This window comes from Bos grunniens, chromosome 12 (genome assembly GCF_055505025.1).
Source record: "Bos grunniens cultivar Pamir isolate PY7600 chromosome 12, Bosgru_T2T1.0, whole genome shotgun sequence".
Classification (NCBI taxonomy): domain Eukaryota; kingdom Metazoa; phylum Chordata; class Mammalia; order Artiodactyla; family Bovidae; genus Bos; species Bos grunniens.
The window spans coordinates 78,722,898-78,743,605 of NC_141176.1; the positions used below are offsets into that span (position 1 = coordinate 78,722,898).

A 20,708-nucleotide genomic window follows, 5' to 3' on the forward strand; every position below is an offset into this window, starting at 1 on the left:
GGCTTCCTGCATTGCAGGTGGATTCTTTACCAGCTGAGCTATCAGGGAAGATCAACATGAGAGGGTAAGCTGACCTTAAGTCAGTTTGGTAGCAGACAGACACCTAGGAGGCCATGTGTGGGTGCATGAATGCTCAACTGAGTTGTGACTGAGTGACCCCATGGACAATAGTTGTAACTCTGTGACTCCACATCCATCAGGCTCCTCTGTTCCTTGGAATTCTACAGGCAAGAATATTGCAGTGGGTTGCCATTTCCTACTCCAAGGAGGCCATGGAAGGCTAGTTAATGAACATGAGCAATAATTTTTCTCCAAACTTCAGCTTGTCAAGCTACTAGGCAGACTTATAGGAACTCACTACAGGAGGGAAGCTCTGTATAATTGGTTAGTTGAGCTCAGAATAACCTGTGGCATGAAAGTATAGCCAGTCCAATAGTGGAGACATGTACCATCTACATAGTGAACACCCCCAACACCAGACCCCCAAGTCCTCCAGACAAAACCCATTCAGACCAGAGGGATATATCCTGGAGAAGACTGGTAGATAGACTTTACTGTCATGCCAACAGCACAGGGCAACTTCAAGTATTTCTAGGTACTAGTGGTCATATTTTCAAGGTGGGTAGAAAGGCTGCCCACTAGAACTAAAATGGCAGACAAAGTGGCTAGAGAGACATAATTCCCAGGTTTGGGCTCCCAGGATCCTTATAAAGTGATAATGGCATAGCATTAGCATCTCAAGTGACAAAGGGGATAACAAGTGCCCTGGGCATAAAGTGGACTTTTCACTAAGCCTGGAGACCCAATCATGAGGGAAAGATGAGAGATCCAATCACACCTTCAAAGACACCTTAGCCAAGCTATGCCAGGAGAAAATGTTACACTACTCACACTGGCCCTGATCTGCATGCTGTTAGCCCCAAGGGTAAGTTAGAGTCAAATGTGTTTGAGCTCATGGTAGACCCACTCCCTAAGCCAAGAGAAGGGACCCTTTAGTTCCCTTGAAGTGGGACAGCTCAAGTGTGCCCTCCCTGTAGGAGAAACCCAGGTAACTAGTTGATGCCTGTACCTACTGACTTGTCTGCCACTCCTTCCAGCCAGAGGCCCAGGTGGCTCTGAAAACCTGGAAAAGAGAAGCCCTCAATCCCAGTCACTCCTGAGAGGGATGGACCCCACTTGGTGATTCCAACCACCCATCTGCCCCGAAGTTGCAGGGGGTCACTCCGTGGGGACATCACACTCAAGTGAAGGGGCCCTTGAGCCCCATCCTTTGGAAAGACAACCTAGGTCAACAGATCCCCTTGAGCACTCATGTGAACCTCTCTCTGACCTGAAGTTTCTCTTCCAAAAAACAACAAAAGTGTGTCCCCAAAGAGCTAATGACTAATTTTGGGAATCACTGTGTTCAGAGGAGAGCTAGTGACCTTGGTTGGGGGAACAAATACAACCCTGTCACCATAAAAAAGGGAACAGTCACCCTTGCAACAGTGACCAACCAGAACAGCCGGGGCTTCCAACAGTGATGCAAGCCCACTGCCTCCCAGACCGGGATGATCCTGGGGCACCAAGTTAACCTTGAACACCCGTTCACGCCCAGGGAGGGGTCTATGCACCAGGTGGCATGTGGAGATGTTTTCACATGGATGCATGTGGCCTCATAGAAGAAGGAGTGGCATTGAAACATGTATAATATCATATATGAAACGAGTCACCAGTCCAGGTTCGATGCACGATACTGGATGCTTGGGGCTGGTGCACTGGGATGACCCAGAGGGATGGTACGGGGAGGGAGGAGGGAGGGGGGTTCATGATGGGGAACACGTGTATACCTGTGGTGGATTCATGTTGATATATGGCAAAACCAATACAATATTGTAAATTAAAAAATAAAATAAAAAAGAAGAAGACGCAGACGGACCACTGAGAGCTGGTGGGCTGCATACACCAGGCCACCTGATCCAGGAAACAATTTGAGGCCGGGGTGATGGGGCCACTGGAGCACCCCTGGGTTTGTGCTTTCCTGGGCCCCTTCATGACCCTCAGAATCTGGAAAACTCCAGACCGTGGTGGCTCAGAGGCAGAGCAGTTAGGGCTGATGCCCAGGAGCACCAGACATGTCCACAGGCAGCAGGAGAAGTCCTGCTCCTCCCCAGGGCCTGAGGACCCCACACTCAGCAGAAAGCAGCTCCAGGAGTTGAGCCTATGCCCTCAGCACCCTCAGGATGAGGAGCAGGACAGGGATAGGGGAGGGGTGTGTCACCCACAAAGCCCATCAACAGTTCCTGGGGAGGAAACATCGAATCTGCTCATAAAGTCTAAGCTTCTTTTTCCTTTGTGTTGGGTTGAGTTTCATTTGCTCATAGTGTTTGTTGTGCAGAGGTCTGGTATTCAGCCCTTCAGACCAGAGTCCCTGGTGCAAAATGGCCACACTTCAGTTCAAAGGGCCGTGTGCAGAGACACGGCACCCAGCACTGTGATCTGGAGCTACAAGCAGCACAGCTAAGACCTCCCATGAGAATCTCTCCCCTCCCAGATGACAGCCCTGCTGTCATATAAATCATATAAATTTATATCATATAAATCATATAAAACAGCCCTGCTGGTGTGGGGGAGAGCATGTGCTCTAGCCCACAAGCTTCTACCACTCATGTTTTAATGGGAATAAAGCTCTCCTCTCATTCTGAATCAAATTTCTCCTTCTATGGGTGCAAGGGACACCTGGCAGAAGGACCCTTGCTGGAGTCTGACTCGGGACTCTAGGTAACAGAACAGGAAGAAATCAAACCCTCTTCTGCCCAATAATGGAGTATGATTCTCCTAGAAACCTAGAGAAGGGAGAAGCACTGGACTAGCCAAGGAAACTATTTGATTCTTAAATACTAGTGTGGTCTGCATCACTACTTTGAAAAGTGATGTTTAGCCTAGGAAATTCATTGTCCCTCCCACCCCCCACCCCACCCAGGTGAGGTTTGTAGGCCTTCTTGTTCTCTCAGGTCAAAGACTTAACCTCTCAGAGTGGGATTCTTGAAGAAAATCCATTGTCTGGGAAACCCAGGCTCACACTAGAGCCAGAAGCCAATAATACTGAGCATTTTCTCCTTTAGTCACACCCACCCTTCTGACCAGAGCCCCAAGTGAGTGAGTGAAGTTGCTCAGTCTTGTCCGACTCTTTGTGACTCCATGAACTGTAGACCACCAGGCTCCTCTGTCCATGGGATTCTCCAGGCAAGAATACTGGAGTGAGTTGCCATTTCCTTCTCCAGGGGATCTTCCCAACCCAGGGATTGAACCCAGGTCTCCTGCATTGCAGGCAGATGCTTTAACCTCTGAGCCACCAGGGAAGCAAGAAAATATATAAATAGAAAATATATAAATACTCACTATAAATCAAGTGAGTGATTTATTTATCTTTTTATTCTATATTTGAGTATAGCCAATCAACAATGTTGTGATAATTGCGGTGCATGGCAAAGGGACGTAGCCATACATATACAGGTATCCATTCTCCCCCAAATTCCTCTCCCATCCAGGCTGCCACATAACATTGAGAAGAGTTCCCTGTGCTATACCATAGGTCCTTGTTCAACAGAATGATTTAGACTTGAGACTTGGAGACTGGTTTTAAGCATGGATATGTATTTAAGGAGCTAGCTGCAGGGGGACTGGAAGCAGGCTTTCTCAACCTCAGGCCTACTGACATTTAGGACTAGATAATTCTTTGTTGGTGGGGTGATCCACACAATTATTAACATGTTGTACATCTTGGTTCATTAAGCTGGGGTGCTTCCAGCATTTAACACAACTCCTAAATACATACAATTTCACCCATAGATACTCCAGCACACACCTCTGAGAGATAAAGACTTGAGAAAGATAAAAACAGTCCATTTCCATTTAATAATCACCGTTAACATTAATATATATATATATGTGTGTGTGTGTGTGTGTGTGTGTGTATATATATATATATATATATATGCTCACGTTCAGTACTATGTCTCAAGAGCATCTTGAGAAACTTTGTCAGATGACTGCTAAAATTTTAATATTAGGATTTCACTAGAGATTTCTTCTGTTCCCTCAGTCATTATAAGTATATGCATTTAATTCGGCATTACATTTCTTTACTTAACAATCCAAGAGGTTGTGCCAGTGACCACTGCTCCCTTTTCTAAATCATTATAAACCATCAGTTTAATACTGCACTTTGGAATTTTACATGGAAGCAGTTTCTGGAATGATTCATTTCTTCCCTTTGAAATATTTGGATAAAAAGATTCAACCTTATCTTGATACCACTCCTTCTCTTTCATCATTATTGTGTATTAACCTAATGAGATAATTTTCCACCCAAGAACTGGAGTCAGGAATTAAAAATTATTCTGAGGAGAGGTAGGAATTTACCAAAGGCCTGGAGTGGCGGGAGGCGCTGCCACATAGAGGTCACGGCTGACAAAGATAACTTTTCCTCCCTGTCACAGTTGTTAAGGGACCTGGTTTTGGTGAAAATGATGTGATGTTTGCCTTGGCTGCCTTTTACATGCCCACACCCTAGTTTAAAAGCCGAGAGAAGAAACCAATCAACACCTCAGACCCTCTCGCCTTTTCTACCCTCACTCTCCCACTTTGTCCTTCTGAGTGAAGCCACTCAAATATCAAGAGATAAGCTTTTAAACAGCTGGGAAGTTAGCTGGAGAAAGATTTCAGTTCTGAGACAGAACTCTGGGGAGTCCTGAATAGAGGTGAGGGGAAGTCCAAGGGCTTCTCTTGGCCTCAGACCTTATTAACAGGAAGTTTGTACCTTTCCACCACCCTCTTCAGTTTCACCCACCACCCACCCCCTGCCTCTGGACCCACCAATCTGGTCTTTGTATCTATGAATTCGGTTTTGCTGAGGTTTTTCGTTTGTTTGTTTTCAATAAAATGTTTTAGTCTTTAGACTTGGGTACCACAACCACAGTGTGGAGCCTGACCGCACACGGTGCTTGGAACCCAGGGCTCCCTGGACATTGAGTTTCTCCTACCGACCTTCCTAAGACCTTCATGTATGTTAACAACATCATAGAGGTTCTCACCACATTTATTCACTCATTGGGGAGCTTTCTGCGTGTATAGGTCTGTGTGCACATCGTGGGCAGTGTAGTGAGGAACGAGTGGGATGAGAGCCAGGACAGGAAAGAGCTGCAGACCAGCAGCCCTCCCCACTTGTGCAGGAGAGGCAGTAAAGGAGCCTGAACAGCCCCAGAACAATCACAAATGCGCCTGCGCAAACAGATAAGCCTCTCTTGCAGACCCTGCACGTGGGGCCCCCACCAGCAGGGGGCAGCACCTGGGAGCTTCCTAGTGATGCGGGACTTCCGCCCACATGGACCTCCTGAGTCTGAATCTGCAGGTTAACAGTGTCCCCAGGTGACCTGCGGAGAAAGCAATGGCAAGCCACTCCAGTACTCTTGTCTAAAAAATCCCTGGACGGAGAAGCCTGGTAGGCTGCAGTCCATGAGGTCCCTAAGAGTCAGAAAGGACTGAACGATTTCACTTTCACTTTTCACTTTGACACATTGGAGAAGGAAATGGCAACCCACTCCAGTGTTCTTGCCTGGAGAATCCCAGGGTCTGGGGAGCCTGGTGGGCTGCCGTCTATGGGGTTGCACAGAGTGGGACACGACTGAAGCGATTTAGCAGCAGCAGGTGACCTGTAGGCACGATCAAATATGGAAAGTGCCGACCCCAGCTACAGATAGACCTATGGACAGATGGAAGAGAAGAATATGTAATTAGTTAGGAGGGCTTCTTGGAGGAAGCCTCTAGCAATGAAAGAAGCTGAAACTTATGAAGAAATGAGATCCTTTGCCTCTAAGAGTGGTTCTCACTTGGCTGCAGGGTGGAATCATCTGTGGGGTCTTAAAAAGTGTTGGCTCCTGCTTCCCCTTCACCAAGGTTCTGATTTAACTGAGATAAGCAACCATGCTCATAATTATCTACCTCAATAGGTGGAAGCTAAGATATAAAATCTGTTTCATTAAGTCTTTTTTTTTTTTTTTGTCTAGTCTGAAAAATTTAATTTTAAAAATGTTTTTCATGTAGCATCTTCCAAAATTAAATATGATCAGTTTTGGGATCAAGCAGTGTTTTGGAGTACCCAAAGCTTCTACCTATCAGGGTAGATAATTCTGAGTTGGTTTATGAGCATTGTTGCTGAGTGAAAGAGTAATTTTACTTAGAACTGTCCTATGTAAGCTTTCTGGAGAAGGAGGTGGCAACCCACTCCAGTGTTCTTGCCTGGAGAATCCCAGGGATGGCGGAGCCTGGTGGGCTGCCGTCTATGGGGTTGCACAGAGTTGGACACGACTGAAGCGACTTAGCAGCAGCAGCAGCATGTAAGCTTTCTGTAAAACATTCTACATGTATCAAAGTCTTCAGCTTGGTTCTTCCAGAGCTTGAACTCCTCCCTCTATGCTTGTGTCATTTTAACCACATGTGAAGGAAGAACAGTTTAGACCATTGGATGAGGACCTTCTCAAAAACACCTTCTACAGTTTCCAACCTACCTTTGTTGTTGTTGCTGTTGTTGTTCAGTTGCTCAGTTGTGTCCCACTCTTTGTGACACCATGGACTGAAGAACTACAGGCTTCCCTGTTCTTCACCATTTCCTGGAGTTTGCTCAAAGTCATGTCCACTAAGTCGGTGATGCCATCCAACCATCTCCTCATCTGTCGTCCCCTTCTCCTCCTGCCTTCAATCTTTCCCAGCATCAGAGTCTTTTCTAATGAGTCAGCTCTTCGTGTCAGGTGGCCAACCTACCTTTATCCATGCCTATCCTGCTTTCCTCTCCTGGTGTTTAAGAATCACCAAGATCAATGATTCCACCCTGGGTCTTTGGGTGGAAAGACACTCAAAGTCCATCCATCATCCCAACCAAAGCAATGGTTCAAGGGCAGGAATTATATTCATTTTCCAGATGAAGAAGCTAAGATTCAGAGGTTGAGACACAAAGGCAAGTAACTAAGAGGACCGTAGCCCATTTTGTCAAGGACAATACCAGTGTATTGTTCTGGCATCTTGATGGTTATTGCTTTCCTTTCACTCTCAAGTGTCCCACTCTGGACAGTACATTCTTTGGGCACTCACATTTCTAGCACGTGGCACAGAAAGAACTGGCATGCAGATCAGTGTGACTGACTCCAAAAGCGGGGTTTTGTGTTATCCTAGGCTACCTCTTAACATTTCAGAATTATAATGTTTAGAAAGGTTTTTTCTTTGTCATTATTCATGCAGAAAACATTTACTGAGCATCTCTATGTGACAGACACCGTGCTGGAGGATGTAACTAAAAAGTGAATAGGATCAAGTTGCAAGTCGTGAGAAGCTCATGATTTGCTATGAAATCAGACCACCTATGAGAGGGTATTAGAGAAATACGAGTTACCTAGGATGAGGACTGATCTTTCCAGAGAAATAACAACTGGTTTGATCCCAGAGAATGAAGTATCTCCCTTACATGGGGCTCCTGCTCTTTTTCACACCACAGGGTACTAAGGAGAATCACCAAGTCATCATTCTGACTTACATGTCAGTCACCAAGAGTTTTGCCCACAGTACATCCTCATCACCTACCTCTGAAGCTGTGACACAGGCCGTGAAGACCTGGAGATGTGCTATTCTGACCTCCCTTCAAGGACTCTCCCCCTAGTTGCTGGAAGTGCTTCCAGTGAGCAATCTTCAGCCTCCAGAGCCTCTGGGGGGCAGCCTGTGTGCAATGACCCATCCATGTGGAGGCATAAAGGCCTGGCCAGTGGACATGTCAGGACAACCCTGAAGGGCCATCGTCACTCCAGAGCCCTCAAGGGTCAGCTAAGGTCATCTGGCCCATGATCCAGCTTGGTTTTTCCCTCTGCTCTATCCAGTTTCTTCACTCTTAATTCCATGAGAGCTAATTCCAACAACACCCCTAATAAATATCCCAACACTAAACTCCATCTGAGTCTATATCCCAAAGAACCAATCTGTAACATACATCAAAAACATTCTAGAATTTGAGAAGGATTTTTATTTGAAAATTTCTGGTTATACACATAACATTTTAAAATCCCACAAATAGAAAACAAAAATGGTGGAAACAAGGACTTTGTGTGTCAATATTTTAAACCTTTCATTTAAAATCCTCACTCTAATGTTCTCTGACCAAAATGAAGTTGTTATATATTAATATCAAAAGAAAACTATTACATCGAATCGTAAGAAACTGCTATTTTTATGAGCTAATAAAGGTTGACTGTTAGCAATTTACATGGCTAATATAAGAGAAAAGTAGCTATTAGTATTTGGAGTTTAGAGAACATTACACTGATGAATAACTCATGAGTGAAATATATAATAATGAATCAAATTAATAATTGAAAATACATAACACTATGATTATTGATCAGTGCTCAGTACCAAAACTTGTGGGCTACAGCTAAAGTGGGCCTTTAAATGGAATAAAAAAGTAGGTTTTATGTACTTGCATAGGGGAAAAAAAAGTTTAAAAATTAATATGTTTCCAATTGAAGAATTTAGAAGAAAAAACTCAAATGAAGAAAAGTTGAAGGAATGGAAGAATATAATGAGCTAGAAAACATAAAATCAGAAAGAATCAATCAAGCACAGAATTTGATTCTTTGAAAATTAATAGGAAAAAATCAAGCAAGATTATTCAAGAAAAAAAGCAAGGCTCAAAGAAAATTAAAAAGCAAAATAGAACCCAATTATAGCTACTTAGATATTAAACATTTAAGATTTTATGAATAATTTTAAGTCAATCAAGCTGAAAACTCACATTAAATAGATTAATTCATAAAAAATGAAAATTACCAAAAATGACTGTAGAAATAATAGTGGTCTAATACTGAGTGGTCTAAAATAATCACTAAAAATAAACTAGATGGTGATGGTTTCATGACACTGTGAATGTGGCTAATGCAGTGCTGCTACTGCTGCTGCTAGGTCACTTCAGTCGTGTCTGACTCTGTATGACCCCATAGATGGCAGCCCATCAGGCTCCCCCGTCTCTGGGATTCTCCAGGCAAGAACACTAGAGTGGGTTGCCATTTCCTTCTCCAATGTAAGAAAGTGAAAAAGTGAAAGTGAAGTCGCTCAGTCTATCAGACTCCCAGCGACCCCATGGACTGCAGCCCACCAGGCTCCTCCATCCATGGGATTTTCCAGGCAAGAGTACTGGAGTGGGGTGCCATTGCCTTCTCCAGCTAATGCAGTGAATTGTATATTAAAATGGTTATCATAGAAAATTTTATGTTATAAATTTAAAAAGTGTAAAATATAGAATACAATACAATTCTCCATCTAGAAGACATGATCACCTAGAAGGGCTCCTATTTTCAGAAAGCATATTTTCTCTTCCTTCTGTTTTAGAACATATAATCAAATATTATATTTACATATTTTAAATTAAGTGTCTTTTAAATTTGGGCAGAGGATACCTCTCTTTCCTATCTCACATAAACTATATTTTTTTGTTTTTCTTTTGTATATCTCTACTTTAATCAGAGATATTTATGTGCAATAATGGATGCTAGCACTGTTAAAGAAAGTGGTAAAACAAATGGTGACTTCACATGGTCTTCAAGTAAATAGAAGCCCTGATAAAATTGGAAAGTAATATGTAATGTTAGGAACAGTAAAAGACATCTGTGACAACTTTCTTTATACCTCATAAAATGAGTTTTGGTTCTGGAGTCTCTCAAGGCACTAAACCTGGTAGACAGCTTTCACTGGTGGACTTCACCTCTGATTTGGATAAGAAAAAAATAGTATAATATATAAATAAAAATAATAAATCATTTTGTTAGAGCTTGAAACCATTGGGTAAAATTGGAGAAAAGAAGTCCAAATAACTAATATCTATGAGTAAATATTTGGGACTAGTGTAAAAAAAAGTATAATATAGTTTTTACAGTGCATAAACTATTGGAAAAACACCTTTGGAATAGACTTGACATCATGGTAGAATCACAGTGCTGACTCAACAATCATTAAGGCTGAGGGCTGTCCATTGGAATCATTCATAACCACACGGCCACTGTGAGTAACATCTGGTTATTTCTTTTTGGTATGTGCCTGAAGGGGAAAAAGAACAGATTAAAAAACAAAATGTTAAGCATTTTAAAGTCTTCCTTTCTAAGGCAACACATTTGGAATACATGTGGAAGATGTCCACATCTTCATATTAAACAATCACATAGCTACTGGAGGCAAAATTTTAAAAACCAGGGATGTGCTTATTCTATGGAGGAAGTAGTCCCATTAGAATCCTCAGTGGGGCTGGGCTTAATGCCAAATAACCTGTAGATTCACTAGAGTTCTTATCATTCTAATTCACAGATATGCTTTTTTACTATAGTAAATTAAAAAGCAAAATCATTTTACTGACTCAAAATCTGAAGATAAATTAAAAACAGACTGACAAAGAGTCTAGGAAATCCAGCTTCTGCACGAGGGTTTCTCATTTTCACACATAAAATGAGCTCAATAAATCTGCAGGTTAGCATCCAGTTGTAATCCCTATATTTTATAAATTCTGAATGACATATATATGAAATATGCTGCTGCTGCTGCTGAGTTGCTTCAGTCGTGTCCAACTCTCCGCAATGCCATAGACGGCAGCCCACCAGGCTCCCCCATCCCTGGGATTCTCCAGGCAAGAACACTGGAGTGGGTTGCCATTTCCTTCTCCAGTGCATGAAAGTGAAAAGTGAAAGTGAAGTCACTCAGTTGTGTCCGACTCAGCGACCCCATGGACTGCAGCCTATCAGGCTCCTCCGTCCATGGGATTTTCCAGGCAAGAGCACTGGAGTTGGGTCGCCATTGCCTTCTATGATATATGAAATATATTGATATATATATATGAAATATATTGACATATATATATGAAATATATTTCATAATATCCTGGCATTTAATTTGTGTGGCAAAAGCTATTAGACGGCCTATAGAAATGTGATCTGTGAATAATTGGTCCCAAGAATGAAAGAAGAATCTGAAGCTTTAACAATGACTCAACCAAGCAACTTCTCTAAAATGTAAGATGATACCCAAAATAGGACAGTTCTTTGCTAGCTTGATTTTTTGAATTCTATCAATTTCTAGCTGAACTGGAAGAGACAGGCTTTCTGATGAATGTATAATCAGAACACAAAGGAAATGAAATGCTGTCAAGTTTCACTGTTTCACAACCATCACTTTTGAGTAGCTGTATCCTATCTCAGTTTCTTGACAGATGCACATAACAAAATGAAATAATGTCAAGACTTGTGAGCTCTTATCTCTAAAAGTGTCTGGGTGAAGAAAAGACTTCAAAAGTAATTTTTCCCCAAAGAAGAATGTGAAAACTTTTGTCTTTAAACCAGAAAATGTACCATCTATGTGAGACTCATTCTTGTCATATGATTCCAGATCTATTTTACAAAAGATGACTCCAAGTTCATTTGTGGAGGTTGTTAACAAAGTTATCATGAGAGATAATGGACTTCATACATGAATACCAAAGTTCTGAGACCCCTACCTTCATATTAGGTGTACTTTCTTTTCCTCTTCTTGCTTGCATACTTGCTACCCTCAAAACAGCACTGCATATGAAATTATATACTAAAAGACCACTATATATAGACCCCTTAAGTGGTCTATATATTAAAAGACCACTTAAGGAGAAAAATAAAATTCTCCAAAAATACCTGGATTCCACTGGGTGAAATCTGAGACTATTTTGATTCAAAATGCAAGGATTTAAAAGTCAGGCTTTTGGGAGCTAATTGCGTATCATCTCTCTCCTCCATTTTTTTAAGCTAGCCATGCTTGTATGGTTATATATTTATGTACTCTCTTTGTGAAACTAAAAACAGCCAAAAGAACACATGAAAAAAAAAAAAAAAAACACATGGAAATATAATTCTTTTTCTTCTGGTTGACAGTCCTCCCAAAACTAGCTGGCTCCTTCCCCTGTAGCCCTTCTCAAAATAATTTTTTTATTTTAAAAAATGTTATTAGCAGCAACTTTTAACCAAAATGATTTTCACTTCATAGTCTAAAATACTTGAAACTAAATAATGAAACAAGCTTCCTGTGTATAAAATCCTTGATTTGACCTTCCTCTCTCCCATCTGTTGTCCTGGTGTAGACCACACTCTGGCTGACAGCAGGAGTGAGAGAAGGCATCTTTTTCAAGAGTAGGTTACGAAGGGCGTTGAGGTGACTGAACACTTGTTAGCAGAGACCTCATGGTCTCTGCTGAGCCTGGCATGGAGAAGCCCAGTCTCACATCTCTCTCTTGGGACCACTGCTGACCCTGGAAAGATCATTTAAGCTCACTCTGCACCAGCTGCCTCATTGGTGAAACAAGACAGTGACCTACCTCATAGGAACTAAGAGATGGCTACAAACTGCAGGTTGAAAACAGGCTGAACTAAGTGTTGGGTGTGATTACAATGCTGCTCAGAGATGTGGCCCCTTAGTCCACAGAAAGTAGCAATATCACATGATTTATGGGATGAAAGCAAAACATCTGGGAAGCCCTTTTGTTAATCATTTGATTTTATCTTTACAGAAGCCCAGAGTAGAAGTTAAGACACAATTAATTCACTTAATATGATAAAGGATTACTAACACTTTCTAACCTGGGACTTTAAGAAGTCATTTAGGTTCTCCTAACTCAGTTTCTCCATCTAAAGGATAATACTGGCAGCTCAGCATGGTTATGAAGATTAAAAAAGATGATGTCAAAAAAGTTGAAATTCAAGGCAAGCAGAACAAAGGACCCAATACTGGGTTTCTTGAATCATTTTCGGTTCTTCTCTTGGGTTTAGCTCATTATAGTTCCTCCAGTATAGGTTGAAATTTAGTATTTACACTCCACCTTGTAAACAAAGCTACTATCATGGAATTAGATATCACTAAAAGCAATAGAGCAATAAAAGCTTTCCTGCATGGATAAAGGAATCAATATATTGAATATACTGAATCAATGGTTCAATATATAGAGAATTATGGCTCAAGACTCTGACCATTCATTCTTACTGAGCTACATGGCCCTACTTCAATCCCAATAATCCTCAAACTCCTCTCTTTTTAATTAATTGGCTAAATAATTATTTCATTGAAGTATATAGCTGATTTACAGTGTTTTAGTTTCTAGTGTACAGCAAAGTGGTTCACTTATACACACACATTCTTTTTCAGATTCTTTTTCCATTGTAGGTTATTACAACATATTGAATATAGTTCCTGATGTTATACAGTAGGTCATTGTCTATTTTATATGTGAAAGTATGTATCTGATAATCCTAAACTTCTAATTTATCCCTCTCTCTCCTTTCCCTTTTATTAACCTTAAGTTCATTTTCTATTTCTGTGAGTTTTATAAATAAGTTCATTTTTTTTAATTAATTCCACATATAAGTGCTATATGATTTTTGTCTTTCTCTGCTTCACACAGTATGATAATCTCTAGGTCCATCCATGTTACTGCAAGTGGCATTATTTCATTCTCTTTCGTGGCTGAATAATATTCCATTGTATGTGTATATACCGTATATGCATGTGTCTATATATGTATGTATCACAAACCTAGATGAATGAATAGATAAAGAAGATGTATGTATATGTATATACACATACTGTAATACTGTATCTTCTTCACCCGTTCATCTGCCAGCAGGCATTTAGGTTGCTTTCACATCTTGGTTATTCTTAGTACTGCTGCTATGAACACAAGGATGCATGTATCTTTTTGAATTATAGTTTTGTCTGGGGATATTCCCAGGAGTGGGATTGCTGGATAAAATGGCAACTCTATTTTTAGTTTTTTTGAGGAATTTCCAGACTGTTCTGCAATCTGGAATTTCCATACTGTTCTGCAATTCCATACTGTGACTGTACCAATTTGTAATCACATCAACAATATAAGAAGGTACCTTTTTTTATACCCTCTTCATCATTTATTATTTGTAGACTTCTAAATGATGTCCATTCTGACCAGTGTGAGGTGATACCTCATTATAGTTTTGAACTGGATTTCCTAATCATTAATGATGTTGAGCATCTTTTCATGTGGCTGTTGACCATCTGTACATCTTCTTTGAAGAAATGTCTGTTTAGTTCTTATGCCCGTTTTTCTATTGAGTTGTATTTTTTTGTTGTTTATGAGTTGTAAGAACTTTTCATATATTTTGGAAATTAAGCTGTTGTCAGTCTCATAGTTTACAACTATTTTCTCCCACTCCATAGACTGTCTTTTCACTCTGTTTACGGTTTCCTTTGCTCTGCAAAAGCTTTTAAGTTGCTTAGGTCCCACTTTTTTACTTTTGCTTTTGCTTCCATTACTCTAGGTTAAATTTCTCATCTTTATTTTTTTTTCTTTCTTTCTTTATTTTTTTTAAATTTTATTTTCTTTTTAAACTTTACAATATTGTATTAGTTTTGCCAAATACCGAAATGAATCAGCCACAGGTATACCTGTGTTCCCCATCCTGAAGCCTCCTCCCTCCTCCCTCCCCATACCATCCCTCTGGGTCATCCCAGTGCACCAGCCCTAAGCATCCAGTATCATGCATTGAACCTGGACTGGCAACTCGTTTCATACATGATATTATACATGTTTCATTGCCATTCTCCCAAATCTCCCCACCCTCTCCCTCTCCCACAGAGTCCATAAGACTGATCTATACATTAGTGTCTCTTTTGCTGTCTCGTACACAGGGTTATTGTTACCATCTTTCTAAATTCCATATATATGTGTTAGTATACTGTATTGGTGTTTTTCTTTCTGGCTTACTTCACTCTGTATAATAGGCTCCAGTTTCATCCACCTCATTAGAACTGATTCAAATGTATTCTTTTCAATGGCTGAGTAATACTCCATTGTTATATGTACCACAGCTTTCTTATCCATTCATCTGCTGATGGACACCTAGGTTGCTTCCATGTCCTGGCTATTATAAACAGGGCTGCGATGAACATTGGGGTACATGTGTCTTTTTCCCTTCTGGTTTCCTCAGTATGTATGCCCAGCAGTGGGATTGCTGGATCATAAGGCAGTTCTATTTCCAGTTTTTTAAGGAATCTCCACACTGTTCTCCATAGTGGCTGGACTAGTTTGCATTCCCACCAACAGTGTAAGAGGGTTCCCTTTTCTCCACACCCTCTCCAGCATTTATTGCTTGTAGACTTTTGGATCACAGCCATTCTGACTGGCGTGAAATGGTACCTCATAGTGGTTTTGATTTGCATTTCTCTGATAATGAGTGATGTTGAGCATCTTTTCATGTGTTTGTTAGCCATCTGTATGTCTTCTTTGGAGAAATGTCTATTTAGTTCTTTGGCCCATTTTTTGATTGGGTCATTTATTTTTCTGGAGTTGAGCTATAGGAGTTGCTTGTATATTTTTGAGATTAGTTGTTTGTCAGTTGCTTCATTTGCTATTATTTTCTCCCATTCTGAAGGCTGCCTTTTCACCTTCCTAATAGTTTCCTTTGATGTGCAGAAGCTTTTAAGTTTAATTAGGTCCCATTTGTTTATTTTTGCTTTTATTTCCAATATTCTGGGAGATGGGTCATAGAGGATCCTGCTGTGATGTATGTTGGAGAGTGTTTTGCCTATGTTCTCCTCTAAAATTTCTCATCTTTAAAGCAAGTCTAACTTTGTGTACAGTCTTCCCAGCTAGCGCTAATGATAAAGAATCTGCTGCCAATGCAGGAGCCTCAGGAGATGTGGGTTCAATCCTTGAGCCTGGAAAATTCCCCTGTAGAAGGAAATGGCAATCCACTCCAGTAGTCTTGCCTGGAAAATCCCATAGACAGAAGAGCCTGGCCGATTATAGTCCATGGCATCACAAAGAGTTGGACACAACTGAAGCAACTTAATATGCATGCAACTTTGTATACATATTGGCAGGTATATTATCAAAGTTAAAGAGTATTAGAGAGTTAAGATTTCTGCTTTTTGATTAACTGAATAGTGAATTTTCTCTCCCCTTATCCTCTCAGAAATCACCCTAAACAGCAAAGATATTGGTAGATAAAAAATAAGGGTAATCCTTGATGAAATCAGGAGTCATTTGAAACTTCAAAAGACAAAAAGATCTCAACAGGCTGCCTTAGACAACAGGATACAATCAGCTGTGGCAAGACAAACAGAGGCTACCTAAGAGAAACAGATCTCAGCTATCATGAGTGGGCAGTTCTCCAACTAACTGGTGAATTCTAAGGTATTTCAATGAGGTATCATAAAAAAAAAAAAAAACCACTGTGTTTGTGTGAAACATATACACTGTGAAGGACCTTGGAGAAGAGAAATTCTGAAACGCAAGCATGATTGTAAACCACCCAGGTCTGCAGGCTAGGGAATATTCATTCTCAATTTCTCTCTAGCTGGCTTATCCTCTCTGTCTCTCTCTCTCTCTTTTGGTTATAAGAAGATTCTGTACTAAATAGAGAGAATCCCCTCTAGCTTGAAGTGATGCCCTGCAAATATTAATATATGACCTAGAAAAAATCACTTAATCCAAAGGAAAGCAGAAGGAATAACAATAATAATAAAGTAGTATAGGATCTATAAAATACATAAATAATGTGCTCCCTGGACCAGCTCTCTGACCTTCAGTGAACCCTTGACCCAGTCACCTCATCCGTGGTGTGGGACTAAAAATAAAAGACCATCATGAGAATAAAGTGAAGTCATTCATGTAAGAACTATGTAAAATAAATTATAAAGAACTACACAAATAGTTGGACATGACTGACTGAACAACAACAACAACACACAAATGTAGTTTGTGTATATTTCCTGGAGAAGGAAATGGCAACCCACTCCAGTATTCTTGCCTGGAGAACCCCATGAACAGTATGAAAAGGCAAAAAGTATGACACCAGAAGATGAGCCCCTCGGGTTGGAAGCTGTCCAATAAGCTACTGAGGAAGAGGGGACAACAATTGCTAATAGCTCCAGGATGAATTAAGTACTGGGCCAAAGTGGAAACGATGCTCAGTAGTGGATGCATCTGCTGGGGAAAGTGAAGTTTGATGCTATAAAGAACAATATTGCATAAGAACCTGGCATGTTAGGTCCAAAAATCAAGGTAAATTCAAAGTGGTCAAACAGGAGATGGCAAGAGTGAACATCAACATTTTAGAAGTCAGTGAACTAAACTGGAAAGGAACAGGTGAATCTAACTCAGATGACCATCATATGTACAACTGTGGACAAGAATCCCTTAAGAGAAATATAGTAGCCCTCGTGGTCAACAAAAGAGTCCAAAATGTAGTACTTGGGTGCAATCTCAAAAATAACAATGATCTTGGTTCGTTTCCAAAACAAACCATTCAACATGTAATCCAAGTCTATGACCCAACCACTGATGCCAAAGAAGCTAAAGCTGACTGGTTCTATGAAGACCTACAAGACCTAGAACCAACATTAAAAAAAAAAAAAAAAAAGACATCCTTTTCATCATAGGGGATTGGAACGCAAAGATAGGAAGTCAAGAGATACCTAATGTAATAGGCAAGTTTGGCCTTGGAGTACAAAATGAAGCAGGACAAAGGCTAACAAAGTTTTGCCAAAAGAACATATTAGTCAAGCAAACACCCTTTTCCAACAGCCCAGCAGATGACTGTGCACATGGACATCACCAGCTGGTCAAAATTGAAATCAGATGATTATGTTCTTTGCAGTCAAAGATGGAGAAACTCTACACGGTCAGCAAAACAAGAACTGGAGCTGACTGTGACTCAGGTCATCAGCTGCTTATTGCAAAATTCAAACGTAAATAGAAGGAAGTAGAGAAAATCACTAGGCAATTCAGCTATGACCTAAATCAAATCTCTTATAATTATACAGTGGAGGTGATGAATAGATTCGAAGGATAAGATCTGGTAGACAGAGCATCTGAAGAACTATGAACGGAGGTCTGTAACAGTGTATGGGAGGTAGTGATCAAAACCATCCCAAAGAAAAAGAAATGCAAGAAGGCAAAGTGGTTGTCTGAGGAGCCTTCACAAATAGCCAGGGAAAGAAGAGAAGCAAAAGGCAAAGGAGAAAGAGAAAGATATATATAACTGAATGCAGAGTTTCCACAGAATAACAAGGAGAGAAAAGAAGGTCTTCTTAAATGAACAATGCAAAGAAAGGGAGGAAAAGAATGGGAAAGACTAGAGATCTCTTTCAAGAAAATTGGAGCTATCAAGGAAACATTTCATGCAAGGATGGGCATGATAAGGGACAGAAAACTCAAGGACCTAACAGAAGCAGAAGAGATTAAGAAGTGGCAAGAATACACAGAAGAACTATACAAGAAAGGTCTTAACCATCCAGATAATCACAATGGTGTGGTCACTCACCTAGAACTGGATATCCTGGAGTGTGAAGTCGGTGGGTTTTAGGAAGCATTCCTATGACCAAAACCAGTGAAGGTGTTGGAATTCTAGCTGAGCTATTTAAAATCTTAAAAGATACTGCTGCTAAAGTACTGCACTCAATAGGGCAAATTTGGAAAACAGCAGCTGCCACAGGACTGGGAAAGGTCAATTTTTATTCTAATTCCAAAGTAGAGCAATGCCAAAGAATGTTCAAATCACTGCACAGCTGCACTCATTTCCCATGCTAGCAAGGTTATGTTCAAAATCCTTTAAGCTAGGCTTCTGCAGTACATAAACCAAGAACTTACAGACATACAAGATAAGTTTAGAAAAGGCAGAGGAACTATAGATCAAATTGCCAACATTTGTTGGATCATGGAGAAAGCAAGGGGTCCCAGTAAAACATCTACTTCTGCTTCTTTGACTACACTAAAGCCTTTGACTGTGTGGACGACAACAAACTGTAGAAAATTCTTTAAGAGATGGAAGTACCAGTCCACTTTACCTGCCTCCTGAGAAACCTGTAGGCAGGTCCAGAAGAAACAGTTAGAACCAGACATGGAAAAATGGACTGGTTCAAAACTGGGAAAGGAGTACATCAAGGCTATATATTGTCACTCTGTTTATTTAACTTAAATGCAGGGTAGATCATGTGAAATGCCAGGTTGGGTGAGTCACGAGTTGGAATCAAGAATGCCGGGAGAAATAACAACAATCTCAGATAGGCAGATGATACCATTCTAATGGTAGTAAGTGGAGAGAAGCTAAAAGAGCCTCTTGATGAGGGTGAAAAAGGAGAGTGAAAAGCTGGCTTGCCACTCAACATTAAAAACAGTAAGATAATCACATCCTGTCCCATCACTTCATTGCAAATAGACAGGGTAACAGTGGAAGCAGTGACAGATTTTCTTGGGTTTCAAATTCACTGTGGACAATGACTACAGTCAAGAAATTAAAAGACGCTTGCTCCTTGGAAGGAAAGCTATGAAATATGAGAGTTGGAGGGAAGAAAGGTGGAATATTGTTCATTGGATCTAGAAAGATCTACTGGGAAAAAGTGTAGGTCACCTGTGTTTTCTAATTTGTGAAGAAAAATCATACATGATACTAATATCATTTTCTCCATAAGTCTTTGTTGTTTAGTATTACGTCCAGTTAGAGAGTTGGTCTGTTTGCTCTACCAAAACCTCAATTTAGCACTCTAGAAATCTCCTTTCCTGTGATGATACCATCTGCTTGCTCAGTCTTTGCTTTATTACTTTCTATGTGTGAAATGCCTCTACAATTGCATTTCTACTCTTTAATATTGTATGCAGTGACTTGTTCCTCAAATGTGCTGCTCTGATTTTAAATTTGGGTCCCACCAGTAAAGTTCAGATTCAACTCCCAAAACAAACCAGAAGAATTAGTTCCAGTTACCCCCTTATGCTTCCTATATCTTCTGGAAGATGGAAGTTGTCACCAGAATAAGTTATGAATTCACAATACCTTAATTCTATAGTCTGGATGGTGTTTAAAGGTATGCAAAGCATTTTCTCAGAGATGAGGTGTGTGAGAGCACTAAGCACTGTATATGATGTGAGAAAGGTGCTCAAAGAGTAACATTCAGGTCACGTAGAATCTTTCTAGCATAGGTGAGGTGATAGTAATTGACTGTACAAATGTGATAACTGAGGTCTCATTGAAAAAATGTGATAACTGAGGTGACAGCCTAAAAACATAAAAATAAATAGAAAATAGCTTTTATTCCCTCTGTCAATGTTTCTTCTTATTCTTTCTCCTTAGAAGAAGATCTGTACTTTCCACTGTTCAGAGGGTAGGAAATTGTCCATGATCACAGAGCTGTTGGAAGAGTTGACAAATTTGGCTTGTTCAAGCCTAGATTGGGGACAACAAAGATTGTGTTCTGAGCTTTTCAGAAGTACTTACATTTTATGCAAATATAGGGAAACTGCACTTGGAGCCCTATATTTTTTATGCCTGAAATTCACAGAGCACTTTCCTCCACTATAGTGTCTCCCATTTAGAGCTTCCCTCCTAAGTTATGACAAATATTTGTGAGTCCCTGTAAACCTAACCACAAAACAGCCAGAAATCCCACAAACCCTTTTGTTCTTTTGACCTTAGGCATTTCACATCAGAGGGATATATCCCCAACTATGTATCAAAATCCTCAATTTAAAAATGTGTTTTCATTACATATAATCAAACATTGAGTAGTGAGAAATAGATTACTGAATTCTAGATGGGTCCAGATAACATAAGATATTGGCTTCAACACCTGTATTTAAGATGAGGAAGTGCCTT

At 40.4% G+C, this 20,708-nt stretch overlaps 1 protein-coding gene across 1 annotated transcript in view; it reads right to left on the reverse strand.

Moving 5' to 3' along the window:
• Window positions 1-8,024: 8,024 nt before the first annotated feature.
• LOC147361955 (ATP-binding cassette sub-family C member 4-like) overlaps window positions 8,025-20,708 on the reverse strand; it is a 215,456-nt gene continuing 202,772 nt past the window's right edge. Inside the window, exon 31 of the mRNA XM_086330262.1 lies at window positions 8,025-10,113. Within this exon, the coding sequence (XP_086186388.1) occupies window positions 10,093-10,113 (21 nt within the window). The 3' untranslated portion in view covers window positions 8,025-10,092. The remainder of the gene's footprint in view (window positions 10,114-20,708) is intronic.